At 50.8% G+C, this 19,981-nt stretch overlaps 1 protein-coding gene across 4 annotated transcripts in view; it reads left to right on the forward strand.

Annotated features, from left to right (window-relative positions):
- RASGRF1 (Ras protein specific guanine nucleotide releasing factor 1) overlaps positions 1-11,862 on the forward strand; it is a gene marked incomplete at both ends in the record, with an annotated part of 102,555 nt that extends 90,693 nt beyond the window's left edge. For all 4 annotated transcript variants that reach the window (XM_082844021.1, XM_082844023.1, XM_082844024.1 and 1 more), the window contains 4 exons: positions 811-890; positions 7,041-7,158; positions 9,035-9,103; positions 11,770-11,862. In XM_082844021.1, the coding sequence (XP_082700147.1) occupies positions 811-890; positions 7,041-7,158; positions 9,035-9,103; positions 11,770-11,862 (360 nt within the window). The remainder of the gene's footprint in view (positions 1-810; positions 891-7,040; positions 7,159-9,034; positions 9,104-11,769) is intronic.
- Between the last annotated feature and the right edge of the window lie 8,119 nt (positions 11,863-19,981).

Raw genomic sequence — 19,981 nt, forward strand, 5'->3', positions numbered from 1 at the left:
GCTGACTAGCCCCTCTGGTAATAAGATGCACGGCTGGTCTCCGGCCCGGTTTCTCAACCACATTCTGTTCTGAGGATTAGAGCTGGAAAGGTGGTCACTAGTCATCTCCCCGTTTTATGAATGAGGGCGCTGAGGGCCTCAGAGGTGAAGGGGTTTCCCCAGGTCATGCAGGAGAAGCACAGAGCCAGGCTCCACCCAGGACATGCTCTGTGGCACACAGCTGGTCCCTTAAGACAAACTCCAGCCACCCAAGTTGCTCCGGCCTGACACGTCGGCAGGGCCTGGCCTGGTCATTTGGTAGATGGGACCCTTTGCTGCAGGGTTTCCTCTTCTCCATCAAAGTCTTTTCTCCTTTGATGATCAGTTCACCTGCCATCTTTTTTTCTTGATTCTTAAATCTGGGTGGTGCTCCTGATATAGCAAAGTGAAGGTATGAGAAGCTGGTCACATCTTTTGGGTACAGTCATTAGAAAGATCGTGATGATGAAGCATCGGCCATGCCCTGTATCGGGTCCAGGTCCCTGGAGTTACCCCCGCCAAGTCCTTCCCAACCACCCAGGTCTCAGGACCCTGACACTGGGACCCTCCTGACCCTACTCTCATGTTTCTGAAAGATGCATGAACGCGGGCAAGCAAAACAAAGATCCGTGTCTGCCTCCTCAGGGGTTCAGGGTCAAGTCCCCAGACCCAGGAAGTCCCCAGATCCCCATGCCCTATCTCGAGGAGGCAAAGCGAAGCCCTGGAGTGTGGGCCAGAGTCGCGGGCCTTGATGTGTGCTGTGTGCTAGTAAATACTTCTAATTCCTTCTAGACAAAAACTTTGATTGATAAGCTCCAAAAGCTTGTGTCGTCAGAGGGCAGATTTAAGAATCTGAGAGAAGCTCTGAAAAAGTAAGTGTGTGTCATTTTGTCACCGTTATTTTTTAAATTATAGAACCACACTGCAGAGGCATCACGTGCCACCCCTGGCTGGAGCAGGAGGTCTGTCTGTCTGTCCATCTGTCTACCCACAAGACCGACCCCTACACATCCCAGACCCCCAGGGCAGGTCGGCTTTGTCCTCCATCTTCTACCAGAGAAATTCCAAGGTGTCAGGGCATTTCCCAGGAGAGGCACAGGAATAGCCTTGAGACGTGCGGTAGCTGTGATGATGATAATAGCGGTGCCGGATTCCTTGATTCCAAAATGCACGTTTTCTTTTACATTTTACCATTTCTGACATCAGGATACATCTCACAGTCAGCGTATTTATTTCGTATGATTGTGTTTCCTTTTTGTACTGGATAATTAGTCATCAAGACAAGAGTGCATTTTACACACAATGGCATCTTGGAATCGAAGAAATACGGTTTTACCGGTAATTTACACCTTACAGTTTGCAAAGTTTGTGCCCTGCCTGGCCATGGTGTGTGCAGCCCCATTAACACTGCCTGGGAGGTGGGCCTTCTCAACCTCGGCCTTCTTGTCCTTTAGACCAGGATTTTGGGTTTTTTTTTGGCCACACCACGCGGAATGTGGGATCTTAGTTCCCCAGCTAGGGTTCAAGCCTGCGCCCGCTGCAGTGAAGTGCAGAGTCTTAACCACTGGACCACCAGGGAGGTCCCTAGACCAGGACAGTTTTTGTCGTGGGGACTGTCCTGTGCATAGAAGGATGTTTCGCAGCATCCCTGGCCTCTACCCATGAAATGCCAGTGTCCACCCCGCCCCCCCCCCCAGTTATGACAACCGAGAAGGTCTCCAGACACGGCCAGCTATCCTCAGGGAGGCAAAATCGCCCCCGTTGAGAACCACTGTTGTGCGACAGATTCTCCCATGATGTTTCTCCAGACAAGGACACAGGAACTAGTGGCTGGCCCAAGGATTTGGGGCCATGGTGACAGAGCCGGGCCTCGGCCCAGGCTGGCCTCCCAGGCCAGCGCTCCACGGTTTGCCCGAGGTTACCTCCCATGAGGGTCCAGGCCAGCTCTCCCAGGGCGGTGGTGACTCGGCCCGTTGGTACATGCTGTGGCCACGTACGCACGTGAAACGTGGGTTTGCTCACTCTGGTTAGACGCGCACTTGGGGTTTCTCCACTAGTCTCTGCCACTGTGTTCCCTTCGGGCACTTGAACGTGTGCCCCGTTGGGCTGGCCCTCACGCTCTCTCTCCCTGCCTGGCTGGCTACTTGCTGGACTTTGGAGAGACCCTGGGAGACCCCTAGGGTCCCGGCTCCTTATAGAGCCTGGGAATGCCTTTCCTCCCTTCCGCGAGGGATCACGTGCTCACTGCCAGTACAAGGCCACTGAAGTCCGCGACCACCCAGCACGTCCAGCCTCACCAGTGGCTCTGACACACCACACACCCGCCCTGCCAGCCCCCGTCTGCCTTTCTCGTTTTCTTCCTGCCGTACCTGGTCTGTCCCTTGTGCCGGCTCCGTGTGCCATTGCCTTGACCATCTCCACTTTATTTGTGTCCTCAGACAGATGTTCCACCCATCTGTGCTGTCCGGCCGTCTCTCCTCCGCCTGGGCTCTGCGGAGCCCCCGTGGACTGTGCTTGCGGGGAGCTGCCCCCCCCGTGCATTCACCAACCTGTCCGTCCGCCCGCAGGGTGCTCTGCTCCATCAGCCTCCTTCACATGGCTTCCTCGTCCACCGCCGCCGCTGCCTCCACCGCGTCCGTGGTCCCCCATTCTGTCCGAGTCCCCATGCTGACTGTCTTCCCTCTTTCAGGTTACCCGTGGGCCTATGTAAGTGCCTCTCCCAGACGCCTCTGCTCCCTGCCACACGGGGCAGAGGTGGCCTTCGGGCATCTGGGCGCTAAGACCTTTATGCAAACCGGGTTCCTGCCTTATGGAGATATAGGCCAAGCCAGGCAGGGGAAGGGCAGATTGGGGCAAACGTGTCTGCACTCTTTCTTCGGAGGCACTAAGGTTTATACTTAGAGCGGTGTTGTGTCAGGGTTTGGGGGTCGTCTCACCAGGCAGGGGACGGGCCGGAGGGAGTGCAGTGAGGTGGTGGGCACAGCTGGTGACCCCCCCAGACAAGGAGCCCGTGACGGACCCCACCGCGTAAGTCCTCAGACCCATTCGGAGGTCCTGGGCATCCTTTTTCGCCTGTCATTATATCATTCAGCCTTGTGCCAGCAGCCGGGCTAGCACGTGACCTTTTCCCTTTACCGCCAAATCCTGCCTCCCGTCCCCGGCCACTCTCTTAAATATCCCCTGGCCCACCTACGGTGCTTCAGTCCCCTGCCCGGGCGCCCCCAGATGAACGTCATCTACCCTTCTCATTCCCCAAACCACACCCTGGTCCAACCCATGAGACTGTCCCCTCCTCTCAGCCACCCAGGGACCAGAACCTTCCCACAGCTCCAGCCAACAACATGTGGCTGAGGGCTAACTACGTTCGGCAGTAAAATGTGGTCACCAGCTCTTTGGGGGCCAGTCCCAGTTTTGCCCGTCCGTCTCTGACGGGCTCATCTGCACCTTTGTCTTTAGCTTGAATAGGATGCCCACGGAAGGAACGCAGGGGCCGGGCTCTCACTGCTAGCTGCTGCCATGAAAGCCCTTCCCGTCTGTTCCCGTCAGTGGAGGATGGGAACAGCTCTGGAGGGGCGAGTCTGCTCGCGGACCAGCAGGTCACCACGCAGCCACCTCCAAACGGGGGGAACATCCGTCTATCTACGTGGATATGATGGATCCAGAGTCCTGGAGTTCCAGAGTCTCAGGGGCTCCATCTTTATTTTCTGTCTGTGGCCACAGAGCAAAGCCCAGTCTCTTGCTAATGAGACAACAGAGCAGGGAGTATCCAGGAGGCAGAAAGCAAGACTGGACCCCGAGTCCCACCCACACTGCCCACACATTGCCAAAAAAAAAAAAGAAAAAAAAAATTTTTTTTTTCCATAACCTGAGTACCTGATTTCCCTGCACCCCATGCCAGACTGAGACCTGTAAGGGAGCGCAGCCCGTCCCACGGCTGCGACGGGCTGAAGGAGAGGGCTGACCCGTGCCGTCACCGCCCGTTTCCTGGGGTCAGGTGGAGCGCCCCTCGGGCAGCTGCATCTCGCTTTGTCGCCGGTACCAGTTAATTTCTTTCATCCCCCTTGACATCAGCAGGAATTTCTTGGTAGAAACATCAAGTGCGGGGACCCCAAACAACCACAGACGAGATCCAGCTGTCAGGTGTCACCCCGTCTCGGCCTGCCCGGAACGCCAGGAGCAGTTTTTAGGATGGGGGACGGGGCACTTTTCTTTCTTTCCCTGAAACGTCAGACACAGGCATGGCGGGGCTCTGCCGAAAGAGGAAGCGCTCCCCCACACACAATTTCAGCCTTGTCGGCCCCGCCCTCATCCAGGGCAAGGCTGGATCCCTCCTGACAGGGGCCAGATGCCCACACGGAAAGTTCAGAGCTAGCCATAGGTTGGGTGTTTTGTCTACACGAAGCCCCTACCGTGCTCCCCTGCTCGCTCAGATGCTCAGCACGGTCTGTCTCCATGCAGTGGGGCCCTTTGGGGGCCCTCCACCAGCCCCGTGTGCCCCACACCTGTCCCCACCGCCCCCTACACTGGCCACTCCGACAGCCCCATATATTTACCTACGTGGCTCTGGATTTCGGTTAGTTGGGTGTGCGTGTGTGTGCGTGTGTGTGTGTACATGGTTGAATTAAGAGTGGGGTTCCCTGGACCCCTCACCGTGAAGGTAGGAAACAGGAACAGAGTTTGGTGCTGGGGCTGGCAGTGCCACTTGCCGTGACTAAATTGCCCGTCCATCACCTTTCCACAACTGGATCAGAAACCCCAGTAAACACCTCAGGGAGACCCACCTCCCTGGGAGACCAGAGGGCTCCCAGACTTTTTTCACTGGTCTGGGTGGTCAGAGCCCCTGTGAGGCATCCGGAAACACCCTGCGTCCTTCAGTCATTCACAGGCAGCGAGCAGCACCCAGCCTCCCCTTCTGCCTCTATCTGAGATAAGAGGTCCTTTGAGCTCTGCGGGCTACCTGGTTCCCATTAAGGGCAGGGGGAGTGCGGCGCCCCCCAGAACCTGCCGGTCAGCACAGTGCCTCAGCCGTCCAGCTCCAGAGCGACTGCTCAGACCTTTGAACTCTTTCTCCATCAGATCCACCAGCCTGTGCTCCAGACTTGGAGTTTGACGGAAAGGAAGTGAAAAGCCAGGCATGTAGAAGTCATGGACTATAATGGCCAGAAGGACCCAGAGAGGTCTGCCAGTGACCAGTATGATTCTTGCTTTTTTTTCTTTTTCACAACTCACAGTAAAAAAAAAAAAAAAAATTGCATTTGACAGTGTGACCCTATATACAAATGCATATATGCATAACAGCAACAAAAATTTCACAAAGCAATTTTAGTCCATGCAATGAACCCAGATATCATCTATTCTCTCTTTTTTTTAATTTAAAAAAAATCTGGTCAACACTCACCAAATTGGTTTTAACACCCATGAAAGGGTGAAGACCGACAGTTCAAAAAACATTTCTCCTGCTCACTGTTTCCCAAACTCCAAGCATCCACCTCCTTCAAGTCTTTGCCGTATCCATGTGTCAGCTATATTTGCACTTACTTAATGGTCTCCTTTAAATTAACTCGCTATTTCCCAGAAATACATTTAAATAAGAAGGAAAACTCTATACAGCAAATGGGAAACCAGCGTATTTGCCATAAATACACAGGTTACCATAAAAAATAAATACAGTGAAATCAAAATAATATTATTAAATTCTGGCCGGATCCTGGTGTTTCCTGAGTGAGACCTGTTACTATTTGTTCAAAAAGAAAAAAAGAGGAAAACGGCACGTGTTAGAAAGTGTCAAAGCTATGCTGTCACCAAATGAGCTCTCTCCTTGAGCAGTGGGGGGGGAGGGGGGAGTGAAAATCTAATGTTTCTTATCATATGAATCAATTTATTTAAACAGTGTCTGGGCATCACCTAAAATCAACTCTCAAATCACTTAAAATTGTCTTAGCTAACATCAGTTCTCTGGTACGAGGGGAACCTGAGGACCAGAGAGGGAAAGAACTGGCCTAGGGTCACACAGCAAGCAGGCAAGGGACAGAAGCCAGGTTTCTGTTCTTGCTCTACCATCCTCCCTGCCTCCGCTTCCTCTGGAGTGGCAGGACTGTCACAAGGAGACAAAGGTGAGATGGGCTAGAAAGGCGGGTCCCTGTACCTGTGTGCTGAGCTGAGAGAAGGCTCCGGAACACTGTTTGAGGAGTCCCCTGGGTGAACTATCTGGAGCTCTGCCAGAGTAGAGTGACCACTGGACCCATCACAGAGTCACCCCCTTAACCTAGCACCCCACCCAGAGGCACCAGAACAAGTTGTGCAGGAACAGTAACAGGAGCCCCTGCTTCAGAGCCACAGATCAGAGAGGTCCGGCCCATACTGCTGCGTACCATCCCCACGAAAGCCATCCCCCAGGAGCCACTGATCCTGGGAGCCGTCTCACCCAGCGCCCCCGCCCAGAAGCCGAATCCAGGATGGTGATCTCAGAGGGCAAGGGTTCCCTGAGCTGGCAGCCCAGTGCTTGGGTGGGCAGAGATCCCAGTGGGGAAGAAGTAAAGGGAGAGAAGTCTTGGGGAAAGAAAGAGACAAGGGGCTCGGTGGGGTGGCTGGTGGTGACTGGCAGGAAAGGGCGCGGTGCTGTGAAGCCCCCCAGGATGTGATTCTAGGGTGGGATCGGGATGGAGAATTTCAGGGGAGAGACAGAAAGGAAAGGTGAGCTGGGAGGGGGCTGGCGGCCAAGCCCCAGGGCTCCATCTGGGAGGGAGAGCGGAGAGGTAGAGGAGGGCCTTCTGGCTTGGGGTGGGAGGGGTGATTGATTGAGACGCCCCAGGCCCCAGCAGGCACCATGTCACCCCCACCACCCCGGAGGACTGACCCTCACACCCAGCTGGCAATCCGAGCCCCAAGAGCTGCTATGACTCTCAGCGAATAGAAATCCCTTTCCCTCCAGCAAAGCGAGAGATGCATGCGGGGTGTTCTGTTCTTGGTAGAGGCTCGAGCTTTTAAGTGAAAAACTTCTGTTAACGCCATTTGCTTCAAAGTTGTGACCCACCCTGTGTCCCTTACCTGGGGATGTACCTCACTGACCTGGCCTTCATCGAAGAGGGGACGCCCAACTACACGGAGGACGGCCTGGTCAACTTCTCCAAGATGAGAATGGTGCGTTCCCCACAGCAGGGCGGGGCAGGGGTGGGGGGAACATCAAAACCCAGACCCAAGCCCCGTGCTCACCCGAGCTGCGCCCGACAGTCCTGGCCGACTGGACACGGCACACGCACTGGGGAGCCTGAACCCGGCTTCTCCAGTAAGAACAGTCACTTCCTCAAACGAGCAGCTAGCATCTGGCAGGCCCGGAGCCAGCTCTACCTGCATCTCCTCCTTTAACGCCCACAGTCTGAGGGGTGGGTGCTCTTATTATTCTCCGCCTTACAGGTGAGCAGGCGGAGGCTTGGAGTAGTCAATGACCAGCCCAAGGTCACCCCTAAGGAAAAGGCAGAGCCGGGTCTGGGGCCCAAGTCTGTCAGACTCCAAAGCCTGCCCCTTTATTCGCACCCCATCCATTACTGTTCAGATAAGCACTTGCGTTATGTGGCCGCAGCAAAATCATTTCTGCAGCACCTCCTAAGCAAGTAGGTTTCCAGTTTCCCCAGAGGAGTCTAGACCCTGAGAGGGGAGATGAGGATCCTTCCAGCAGGGAGCCTGCTTTCCAGCCAACCTTCTCGTCTTCTCACTCCAACTAGAGAGCCTCTATTTGTATCGGTTCTGTGTCATGGGGTTCCTCCCGAGATTTTGTTCAATAGGTAAGGTTTCTCTGTCAAAGGCAAGTTGGCAGCACTGACCTGGGAACAGGATGGGGGAGCCCCTTTGTGTGGTCTTGCACATGTTGGGCACGTAGAAAGTGGCAGAGGCCTTTAGCTGTTGCTGGAATTGAGGGGGGCTGTTTTAGGATGTTGGATAGGCCAGCACCACTGATCAAATGATATGTTTTTCTCTTAATCACATAGTATAATTAGCCTATAGATTCTTTTTTTTTAGCAACAAAAATCACTCATTTATTTTCATTACTCAGAGAAAATGATTGGTAATTTTCTTTTACTGTATTATCTCTGAGTCTTTAAAACAATTCTTTCTTCATCATCTATCATGTGACCCTACTAAATACACTTTTTACCTTTCAGAATATGCATCTTTTTTATTGAAGTATAGTTCATTTACAATATTGTGATAGTTTCAGGTATATGACATAGTAATGCAGTATTTTTATAGATTATGTGACTAGATAAAGAAGATGTGGTGTATACACACACACACACACACACACACACACACACACACACACACACACACACACACACACACGGAGAAAGAGGAATGTTATTCAGCCATAAAAAAGAAGGAAATTCTAAGAGGTACAAACTATTGCTTTGGCCAAAAAGTTCGTTCGGTTACTGAATACGTTGTTCAGTAAAGTTCTTGGTAAAAATGAAAACTGTGTCTTTACTTGGAACCTAACGAACTTTTTCGCCAACCCAATATTATGTATAAAATAAGCTACAAGGTTATGTTGTACAACACGGGGAATATAGCCAATATTTTATAATAGCCATAAGTGGAGTATAACCTTCAAAAATTGTGAATCACTATTTGTGCACCTGGTAACATATAATATTGTACCTCAACTATAGTTCAATAAATAAATCAATTGCATGAAATTCTGCCATTTGCAACAATGTGGATGGACCTAGAGGGTATTATACTTAGTGAAATAAGTCAGAGAAGGACAAATACTCTATGTCATAACTTGTAACCTGTAGACGTATAGATTCTTACCAAGTGTCAGCCTTTGAGGCAGGTGGCTGGTTTAAAGAAACTCTCGCTGCCTCAGTGGGGTCTCCCAGGAGGTGAATTAAGAGGCTGACTGCAGACATGTCTGTGGATGTCCCTTCTGTTGTGTGGCATGGGTTGGGGGGAGGGGGTTTGGGAGAGGGGGTACTAAGAGAAAACTGTCTTCCAAACCCCTCCTTCCTTCCCGCAGATATCCCATATCATCCGAGAGATTCGCCAGTTTCAACAAACTGCGTACAAGATAGAGCACCAGGCAAAGGTAAGCCGGCAGTATTTTCAGTCACTTCCGCTTTTTCACAAGGGGTCTGGCTGCACTGCCTTCCTCCCTGCCTTTTCCGCTCCACACCCAACCACTTTCTGCCCCGGAGTCCCCTGGGCCCTCTCTTTTCGGAAACCCTTCTTGTCCCCTGTCCCCTGACCCGCCCTGAGTTCCCCCTCCTTTGGACTGCGCTTGTGCTAATCTTTCAGCTCCTGTCTGATTTTTACCTGCCATGGGATGATTTATAATCATGTCTGACCTCCCCTGAGGCAGGAGAGGCAAGTGTTTATCACATCTTTTCGAACTGCTCACCAGTTTCAAAATTCACAGCTAGAAAGGGCACACAGCAAAAAGTCCCCCAGCCTCCAAGTTCCCCTCCCAAAGCCAACCGTCTCATCCATTTTTTGTGTGTGTATGCAAACACACCCCAACTTTTTTTTTACTATAATGTATACTGTAGCATACTATACATTGCTCCAGCATCATTCTTTTTTCCCTTAATAACATATCTTGGAGATATTTCCTGTTGAGGCAGAGGCATTCTCCTTCTTCCTTACGGCTGCAGAGAAATTCAGGTATTTATTCGATCCTCTATACTGATGGACATTTAGGTTGTTTCAGTCTTTTGTTGCTATAGGCAAGGTGGGGGAGAAAACACCTTGTACATTCGGGAATCAGAGGGTGCTGTGAGAGTGTGAATCCAGGGGCCTGTACTGGGGTTGGGGGACAGGGCCCATCTGAGAAGCACAGAGACCGCAGACGGCAGCTATGAGTAGCCTCAGACAAGCCTGAACCAGGTGAGACTGTGGGCTTCTAGAAGGATCTGGAGCCGTGTCCTAAGGAGAGTGGGAAGCCCTGAAAGGAGCTTACAGGACTGGATTAATACGCATTTTTTAAAAGGTGGTGGTGCTGTATGGAGAGAGGTTGGCATGTTAGTCTCATTTCACTACTCAAACCCTGTGCCGTTAGCCCCATTTTACAGTTAAAATAACGGACTTGCTAATCCAGACTCTGGCTCCGAATCCTATGACTTTTTTACGCTGCCCAGAGATGTACTTGCTTTCCATCCAGCTTCTTAACCTCCTAGTTTGAAGTTCACAAAAGATATCCAGCTCCAGACACACTCCTGAACATACCAGAAAATCAAGCTCTTAGTACTTTTCCCTTCTACCTTCCTTTGTGATAGACTTGCCCTGTTTCCTGCCATGTTCCGTGAACTCACTATCTGTCTTATAGCTGACAGCCACAAAGAGAAGAAAAATCAGTGGGTGAACCAATTGTGCCACTTTTTCCTTGTTCGCTCGTTCGCTCATTCGCTCAAGTATTTACTGAGCATGTACTGTGTGCCAGGCACTGTATTAGGCCTTGGCCCCTTCTTAAACTAGCCCTCGAGCTCCATATGCAATACAAATACATGTTACTGCCCTTCAGACTCTTTTCCTTAACAGCTTTGCAGTGGTGGTATCTGCTGCCAGTCTCCTGCTAAAGCAAAATTTTTAGGGAAACAAATGCTCATGACGGAGGAAACTAACTAACCAGTCTGCTGATTCCCAGAGTGTTTGGGAGGGTTGAGATTTTGTGCTCTAGAAAGGGCTGTTCACAGGAAGCTGCTAGCTAATTATAAAAGTCTGGTCTATTTCACATGGCTGTAAAATCGCCACATCTTTATCAGTGGATATGAGTTTATCTAGACCGTGGTGTCTGAGATTGTCTTCCCAGAGGTGCTGGGTGAGAGCCACTCATCAGACACAATAATCATTTCATCTGTGACAGGTGATCAGCGTCGTAGGAAGCCGGTTCGTCCCTCACAGTAGCAGAGGGTCCATTCGCAAAGGCGCTCGCAACAAAGGCTTGATTTTTTCGCAAGCAGCTCAGATGATTCCCAATTACGTGCTAAGAAATATAATGTGTTTTCTTCTTTCTGCTCTGCGTTTCTGTGGAAAAACATGAACCTCCGGCTCCAAACAACTGACAAGTCCATGAGCCTGGGAAAGATGCTTTTCGAAGGGCGGGTGGGGTTTGCCTGTGAGATCTGGGCTCTGATCTCTCGTCGTACACTGAACACACAGGAATCCAGCAAAACACTTGAGAGCGGTGTGAGGTGGGGAGGGAGGAGGAAGGAGAGTGACTGAGTCCACGAGGTGACTCTTCCTGATTTTCCACTCTGAGAGTTTGCCCTGGAGTGAGCCTCATGAGACGAAAGCCTCCTTAGACGGCCTCAGTTTCCACTGTCTTCTCTTGGGTGAATCTCTCTCGGTGTTACAAAACCTGGTGTTTAACTGCGTTTTTCCAACATACAGAAACATAGAAAGAATTGTGAACACCCGTACATCCACTACCTAGATGCTACAATTAACGTTTTAGATATGTAGATAGAGATGTTTTTTTAATATGAGCCCCAAATATTTCACCTAATGTTCAACCAAAGAAACGGTGGTCAAGAGTAATTTTGACTATATGTGATTTTATATTACTGTGAAGACAAAAAAGGCAAAAAATAATACTAAGAAACAACACTGCTTAATGCATCTTTGCCTCATGTGCAAGCCTGACACCCCTCCCCGCCTCCACCCTAGTGCCTGATTCCCGGGAGACACCCGACGTCCACGTAGTATTACGGAGGTCCCATCGCCCTGCCATTCCTTTTTCTCTTTTCCTTTTCTCAGGTAACCCAATATTTACTGGACCAATCTTTTGTAATGGATGAAGAAAGTCTCTACAAGTGTTCTCTCCGAATAGAACCAAAACTCCCCACCTGAAGCTGTACCCAGCCCACCGCCATGGACACATGCTATATGATATTGTACATAGTCGTTTGGTTTCTCTGGGTTTTCTTCTTTAGTATGTGCTTCTCCAAGAATACAAATCCGTTCTTGTTCTTAGATTCCTGTAGAACCAAAATATGAATCTCTGCACCGGTTAGGACTTGGTCCACGCACCCCATCCCTCGTTTCCTGCAGTGCCTGTTTCTTTGAAACAATTGTACTCTTAGTCTGTTCTTCCCAGCCCCTCACTCTCCCCCAAAGGGAAAACAGAATCCGTGCATACACGAATCTTTGGCACCAGTCCTGCTTCTGTCCGTCCCCAGCCCAGGCCCCTGGGTTGAGCTGGCCACACAGCATCCTCCGGCATGTTCCATGTAGCTGTTATAACAGGGTGGGGGGTAGGGGGGAGGCGGGAGGGGGAACCGTACCCTGAAGTCCAGTCATCGACGAATCTTCCCGCTGATGGTGATGCCAATTTCCAAAGCAGCTTTTTCAGCCAAAATCGCAGGTCTCAAAACTCCGTGTCTCCCAGTGACCTGGAGGGAAAGGAGTCCTGTCCGCTGAGAACCACGCCCTGCGACACTGAGGCCACCACCTCGTTCAGGCACTACGTCGCTCCTGGCTCTGAGAATAAAACCAGGTAGCGTGACTAGCAGTCTCAATAACCCTGGACAAGGCCCTGGAACTTCCTGAGGAAAACAGAATCACGACACAAAGTCATGTCGACTTCTGCCGACGGCTGCCCAGCATTCACTGCGAGTCGGGAACACACAAAAATGTCACTTTTCCTCTATGAGCTGCCTAACGGTCACTACAAGCTTACGTTGAGTTGCTCCAAGTCTGTATGCCTTGTGAAAAAAATAGTACCACACTGTAGAATTAGGAAATCAATAACCAAGTGTTTTTATTGCATATACTGTAGTCCTGTCTAAATGCCTTCTAGCAGGAATATAGTACCGTAGTGCTTATTCTGTGAATATTACCATCTATTTTTTACATTGTACAGTATAGAAAACACAGGTTAACTCTGAAGTGGCAGGCATGCTCCACTCTGACAAACAGACAACTTTTGCTGTAAGCAATACCTAGTGGTATGAGAATTCTATTTCAAGTCCTACAATATTTCAACTTACAGCTTGTTTGGAAAAAAAAAGAAATTTCCATTTTTGTAAAAATATATGTTTCCTGATTACCTCTTGCTAATAAATCTATTCTATCTCAGGGTGAACGGCGGAATTTTGACGGGTTTCATTGATTCACGCGAGGGATATTTGATGAGCACTTGGTCCTTACCAGGCCCTGGGCTCAGACCAGAGATCTGGAGCGATAAGGGCAGAATCCCTGCTTTTGGGGGGTACTCAGAGTCTGATGAGGGAGACTGTTGATGTTCTCTATTGCAGCAGGAACAAATACCTCCAAAACTTAATGTGATGGCTGAAAACAATCTTTCACGGTTCTGTGAGTTGACTGGGCCCAGCTGGTGGTTCTTGCTTGGAGTCCCTTGTGAGGTGCCGGTCACAGAGCAGCTGAGGCTGGAGTCATCTGAAGGCTCGACTGGACGGGGTGTCCAAGATGGTGCTGTCCCATAGCTGGGGGCTGAGCTGGGGCTGTCAACCAGAGCGTCCACACGTGGCCTCTCCACGTGGCTTGGGCTTCTCACAGTAGCAGCTGGGTCCGAAGAGCAGCCTTCCTAGAGAGTCAGGCAGAAGCTGCAAGGCTTCTTCTGACCTAGGCTCAGAATTCCCAGAACATCATACCCACAGTGTTCTATTGGTCAAGCACGTCACCAAGGCCAGCCTGGTCACAAGGGGAAGAGAATCAAGCACCTCCTCTTGATGGGAAGAGCCACAAAGAATGTGCAGCCATCTTTAAGCTACTAGAGAGACAGACCGTTTGAGCCATGCTGTCACAGGATGGTGCAGGAAGTGCCTTGGGGACACCACGGAGGAAAGGACAGTGGTGGGGGGATTGGAAAAAGCTCTACAGAGGTGTAAGGATGGTGTGGGATAAGTAGGGATGATTTTCCAGAAGAAGGTGGCGGGGAGGGCATGCCGGGCAGGAGGACAAGCGAAATCCCAGAAGCATGAAAGAATACACTTGTTTGGGGAAGAGCTAGTATGGGCATGGCCCCAGGGAAGGCACCTGGTCCTCCCCAGACCCCTCCTCACAACCACCCATGAAGGGTGGGCCCAGAACACGACCCTCAGTGACAGGCATGAGGCCCGCTGGGAGGCAAGACCCTTTTCCCTGGGAGCTGCAGCCAACAGGCTCCATGACTGCTTGTTTTCTTCAGACACAGAAAAGCAGTTAAGGTTGCTGGGAGGATTCAGTGTGCTGCTACAAGCTGCTACCCAGAGATGATGAGCACGGGACAAGCACTTGCTAACCATGAGCTATCTGTAGAGCCCTGACTGTTTCAGGTCATCTTAGGCACTGTGGACTTAGCCACGAACAATGCAGTCAAGGTCCCTGCCTTGGGACTTCCCTGGTGGTTAAGACTCTGTGCTCCCAATGCAGGGGGCCCGGGTTCTATCCCTGGTCAGGGAACTAGATCCCACATGCCACAACTAAAAGATCCCACGTACCAGCAACTAAAGCTCTGGCGTGGGGCTTCCCTGGTGGCACAGTGGTTGAGAGTCCGCCTGCCGATGCAGGGGACACGGGTTTGTGCCCCGGTCCGGGAAGATCCCACATGCCATGGAGCTGCTGGACCCGTGAGCCATGGCCGCTGAGCCTGCGCGTCCAGAGCCTGTGCTCCGCAACGGGAGAGGACGCAACAGTGAGAGGCCCGCGTACCGCAAAAAAAAAAAAAAAGAAAACGTTTTGAAACTAGAGAGAGGTACTGCACAAGTTGCACAGTGTTGTGTAGGCATTAAATGTCTCTGAATTCTACACTTTAAAATGGTTAATTCATGGGACTTCCCTGGTGGTCCGGTGGTTAAGACTCCACGCTTCCACTGCAGGGGCCACGGGTTCCATCCCGGGTTGGGGAACTAAGATCCTGCATTCCACGTGGTGTGGCCAAAAATTAAAAAATAAAAATAAATAAAATAGTTAATTCGTGTTATGTGAATTTCACCTCAAAAGAAAAAAGAAAGACAGAAAGAACTGAATGTAACTGTCTGCTCATTAAAAAGTGCTCCAGATGTGATCAGAAATTATATCAGTGAATGGGATAACTCTGAAATATGTTTTAAGATGGTTAGTTGTATACTATATTGATTTCACTTCATTTGAAATAAAAAAAAAAAAAACCAGTAAAAAATGAAGCGGGGGCAGGGGGTTGTTCAGAGAGAGCTTCTTAGAGGCACTGTCCCAAACTGAGCCTTGAAGGGCTAGAAACCCAAGGTTTCTAGCTGAGCAAAGAGTGGGGGGCCTGGGTGTCTCAGATGAGGGACAGTCCGAGCGATGGCTGAGCAAGTCTGGTGAGGCGTCCAGGGAGAGAGGGGACCAGGCAGGTGGCAGGTGGGAGGGGCCTGCCGGGGTCCCTGAGTGGCTGGCCGGGGAGTCACCCAGAGGTACCACAGCAGGGCTTGATGGTGAAATCAGGCAGACTCCCTCTGGCCCAACCTGACTCTGTTTTCATTCAGACAGCCCCTTATCAGCACTGATCACAGCATATGCCATAATGTATGTTCAGTGTGCAATTACTACCCACACTCAGATCAAGTGCCTCGTGGCCCAGAGACAGTCAAGGCCCATTTCTTATTGCCGGCAAGGGAAGTCAGGTATGTCCTGCTCACACAGGACAGGGTCCTGGCAAACCGGCTGCTCGCCTTCCAGCTCTGGAGCCTCCCCACGGCCCCAACTGCTGTGCTTTCTCTTTGGTTCCCGCCAAGCCTCGTGTCCACCCACAAACCCGTACACCCATTCTTGCTTCTCTCCAGCCCTCTCACGGCACCCGGAAACCTCATCAGGAGGGCAGTACAGCCCCTGTAAACCTCTCTCAGCCAGGATCCGAAGCCCCTCACATATCACCTTTAAAGCCACCAGCGTTTTATCGTCTGACTCAATAAATAACAACAGCGACTGCTACCGCTACCGTTTCTGTCCAGCTTGCAGCGTGTCAGGCTCTGTGTCTGAGCTCGAGCTCTTGGGTATTTTTCCCTCCATTTCACAGAGGAGGGCAAGATACAGGAAACCTGATTTTCAAAATATTTAACCACCAGTATGGCATGAGTACTGACCACTCAGACTAACGGCCAAAAGGGTGCAAACTTGCTGAAAATCAACGAGCTCTGCAGGACATTCTCCAAAATAGTAGAGGATGAAGCATAACAGTGTGTGATGCAGATGATTAATTCAGGAGATCAGGAAGAGGAAGTTTCTGTGGAGGCAAGAGGACAAGGCAGGAGGAGGCGGGTGGAGGTAGGGCTGTGCCCAGAACAGGGAGCTCACCTGTGGACTGGTGAGGAGTGCAGTGGCAGCGGACGCTGCAAACAGAGTAGGGATATATCATAGAAGGTCTTAAGTGAAAACAAAGGAGTGTAGATGGGGAGAATGTGTGAACAACAAGTGACTGAAGGAGGCCCTGGAGGCAGACACGCTCTGGGCTCCAGCCCCTGAGTTCCTGCCTCCCGCAGATGCAAGAGTGAAGCAAACCGAACAGGGATAAGTTTCCCCTGCACAGGAGTACAGGGGCTTACAGAAAAGTCCAGAAACTGGTGCTCCGTCATAGGGCCAGGATGAGGGTGAAAGAAATGAGACATACCCTCTCAGGTGCAACATTTAAGGGAGGGCCAAAAAACTCAGTCATGATATTTTTATTGCATAATATTTTAATGCAGTATTTTAAAATAACAAAAATTAATGCAAACCCTATGATGAACAAAATATCACACATGAAGAAACAAAACAATGACAGGATAAAACCCTATACTTGCTCAACATAACCTTACTGGCTTCACCCCAATCCTGGCCATAATGAAACACAGCTTCTGGACTTTTCTGCAAGCCTTCACACTTTCTTGGATGTGAATACAGCATCTTCAGGGCTTAAAACAAAACCAGTGGTGGTTCCCATGTTCCCTGACTTCTTAGGGGACAAACAACGCCTTCTCATGCAGTTGGAGGACATTGTCAGGCTGACTTCTCTGACTCAGGGCAAGGGAAATAATCAAGATATCTAAACAGGATGTCTCCTCATCAACAATGGAGCTAGCAGGAGGCCCAACTTCATATTACGATCCAACCGAAGTTGCTCTTTGATGCAAACTTATACACCTCATGCATTCGTTACCTTTCCCACTCTACAAACTCTCTGGTCACTCATCTCTATATCCACTGATTCATCCTTCCACCCGTCCCCATCCATCCATCCAATCCATCCATCCACCCATCCATCCGTCAGTGAGGCTTCTTCTGACCCTGCCTCCATTTATTTTTTTAAAATTATTATTATTATTATTTTTTTTTTTTTGCAGTACGCGGGCCTCTCACTGTTGTGGCCTCTCCCATTGCGGAGCACAGGCTCCGGACGTGCAGGCCCAGCAGCCACGGCTCACGGGCCCAGCCGCTCCGCGGCATGTGGGATCCTCCCGGACCGGGGCGCGAACCCGTGTCCCCTGCATCGGCAGGTGGACTCTCAACCACTGCGCCACCAGGGAAGCCCCCACCCATCCATTCCATTCGTCCATCCATCCATCCATCCTTCCTTCTTTCCAACCAAGCATCCATTTAGTCTTTCAACCATAAAGCCATTTTCCCGTACGTCCATCCATCCCTACTTCCATCCATTCATCCGCTTATGCGTCCTTACAGACCGTCATCCACCCGAACCACTTAACCAGACCTCTGCTTACCTACTATGTAAAATCAGCATGTGGGTGTGAAAAGAGCTCCATCACCTACCAGCAGACACTTAACTTCTCCAAATCTAATTTCTTTATCAAGAACGTGGCTGTGTGCATTCTCAAAGAACCTTCACAGGGCTGTTATGAGCATTAAAGAACGAATCCCTGTAAATGGTAGTTATTGTAAATATTACGTTATTCCGGCAATTATTATTATTATTACAAGATGCTAGAGGTAGAGGGCAGAAATATAATAAGTCTGGTGAGGGGCCCAGTTTTCCTGCCAGGATGCTGACTCTGACAAGTGATCTGGGAAACCAGTTAAAGCCGTAGGTAATAGCTGGGGAGGGGATAACGTTCTGAGGGGAAGAGGGGAATGACCAGCAGATTTGGCCTAAAGAGAAAGGATCAGTGGAGGTGGGGTGGGCAATAATTCCTAGAACAGTAAGAAGGAGGCGCTGACTGAGGATTCCAGGAGCTGCGGTTGGGGTTGGTTGGATGCCTGAGCTCTGCTGATGTGTCAGGGAACTCTAGGCCTGGACAATCAGGAAGGCAGGCAGGCCTCCAGGCTCAGTTTCATTCACCTGCTTCCGTGGAGCAGCTGCCCACTCCTGTGGAGAACTCTGGACTCAGTTAACCAGGGGTTCAAACCCCAGCTCTCTTCCTGATTAGTTGTGGGACCACAGATGAGTTACTTAAGTGTCTCAGTCACCTCATCTATGTCATGGGGGAAAACATCAATAGAATTAAGAAAGTTCATTCATGTAAAGAGCTCGGCACTGAGTCTAACACATCCCTAGAGGAGATAATGACTCCTGGGTGTGGAGGATAAGACCTGCTCTCCCCTCTTGCCCTCCCCAGACGCCAGAAGTGCAAAAATGGGGCACAGGAGCCCGAGACCAGGCCCGGCCCTCTATCACCAGAGACACCAGTCAGCTCGAGCATTTCACCTGATGTACTGGTTTCCCATTGCTGCGGACCAGATTACTACAAACTTAAGAGGCTTAAAACGATGCAAATTTATTACCTCACAGGTAGAGAGGTCGGAAGTCCACGTGGAGGGACTTCCCCGGCAGTCCAGCAGCTAAGACCCCCATGCTTCCACTGCAGGGGGCACAGGTTCGTCCCCTGGTCGGGGAGCTAAGATCCTGTTTGCCACGTGGTGTGCCCGGAAAAAAAAAAAAGTCCACGTGGATTTGGCTGGTTCCTCTGCTCCAGGTCTCACACAGCTGAAAGCAAGGGGTCAGCAAGGCTGCCTTCCTTTCCGGCGGATGCCACAGGACGAATCTGCTTCCAAGCTGATTGAGGTCGTTGGCAGAATTCAGCTCCATGTGGTTGTGGGGCTGAGGTCTCCGTTTCCTTACTGGCCGTGGGCTGGGGTCATTCTCAGCTTCTAGAGGCCACTCACAGTCCTTGGCTCAGGGCCCCCGTCAAAGCCAGCCATGGTGGGTAGAGTCCTTCTCGTGGTTCAAAGAGCTCTGACCTCCCTCTGCCTCATCTCTCTGAGCCTCCCGCTTTCCTCTTCTGCTCTGAACGGCCACTGTGATTACATCAGGACCTCTCAGCTAATACAGGATAATCCCCCCAAATCAGCTGATTTGAAGCCTAATTCCACCTGCAAATTCCCTGCCCAGCAGTCTGTAGATTGTGTTCGATCAAATAACTGAGCGATGGAAACTAGAATTCTGCCCACCATCCCTGGCTCGGCACTCTGTGTCCAGCACCAGTCCTCAACCTCCCCTCTGTGGGAATACAGAGGACCAAGACTGCAGAGAAACCCTCACAGAGGTGACGCCCGGCTGGAGCCATAGGAGTAGATGAACTCACCAAGAAAGTGGCTCTAGGGAGCGAAGGACAGAGAGAGAGCCCAAGACTGAGCCCGTATTTGGGGTGAGTCACTATTACGGTGCCGTGCTTGGGTCCAGTGTTTTACCTATAACTAAACTGTAAAACTATGTTTAACCACTCTGGGAGGCAGGGCACCTACTCCCATTTTACAGATGAGGAAACTGAGGTCCTGTGGGGGCGAACCACTGGCTTAGGTCACATGGTGAATCTGTAGTAGGACTAGAACCAAACATTAGTCTATAACTGACCAGGCCAGTGCCTTTCGTATCTCAGGCCTTCTGGAATGAACCACAAAGGAGGGTCACTGGAGACCCAGCACAGGGAATGAGTTTGGGGTCTGAGGTCTAATACTAGGGCCTTCGGTCCCGCCACTCTCCAGGTGGCTCAGATGGGCAGAAAGATGAGGTGGTTCCTGCACACCTGAAGGACAGGCCATCCCAGAGGCTGGACACCTTTATCCCAAAGCCAGGGGC

The sequence above is a fragment of the Leucopleurus acutus genome (genome assembly GCF_964270905.1).
Source record: "Leucopleurus acutus genome assembly, chromosome: 1".
In the NCBI taxonomy this organism is placed as follows: Eukaryota; Metazoa; Chordata; class Mammalia; order Artiodactyla; family Delphinidae; genus Leucopleurus; species Leucopleurus acutus.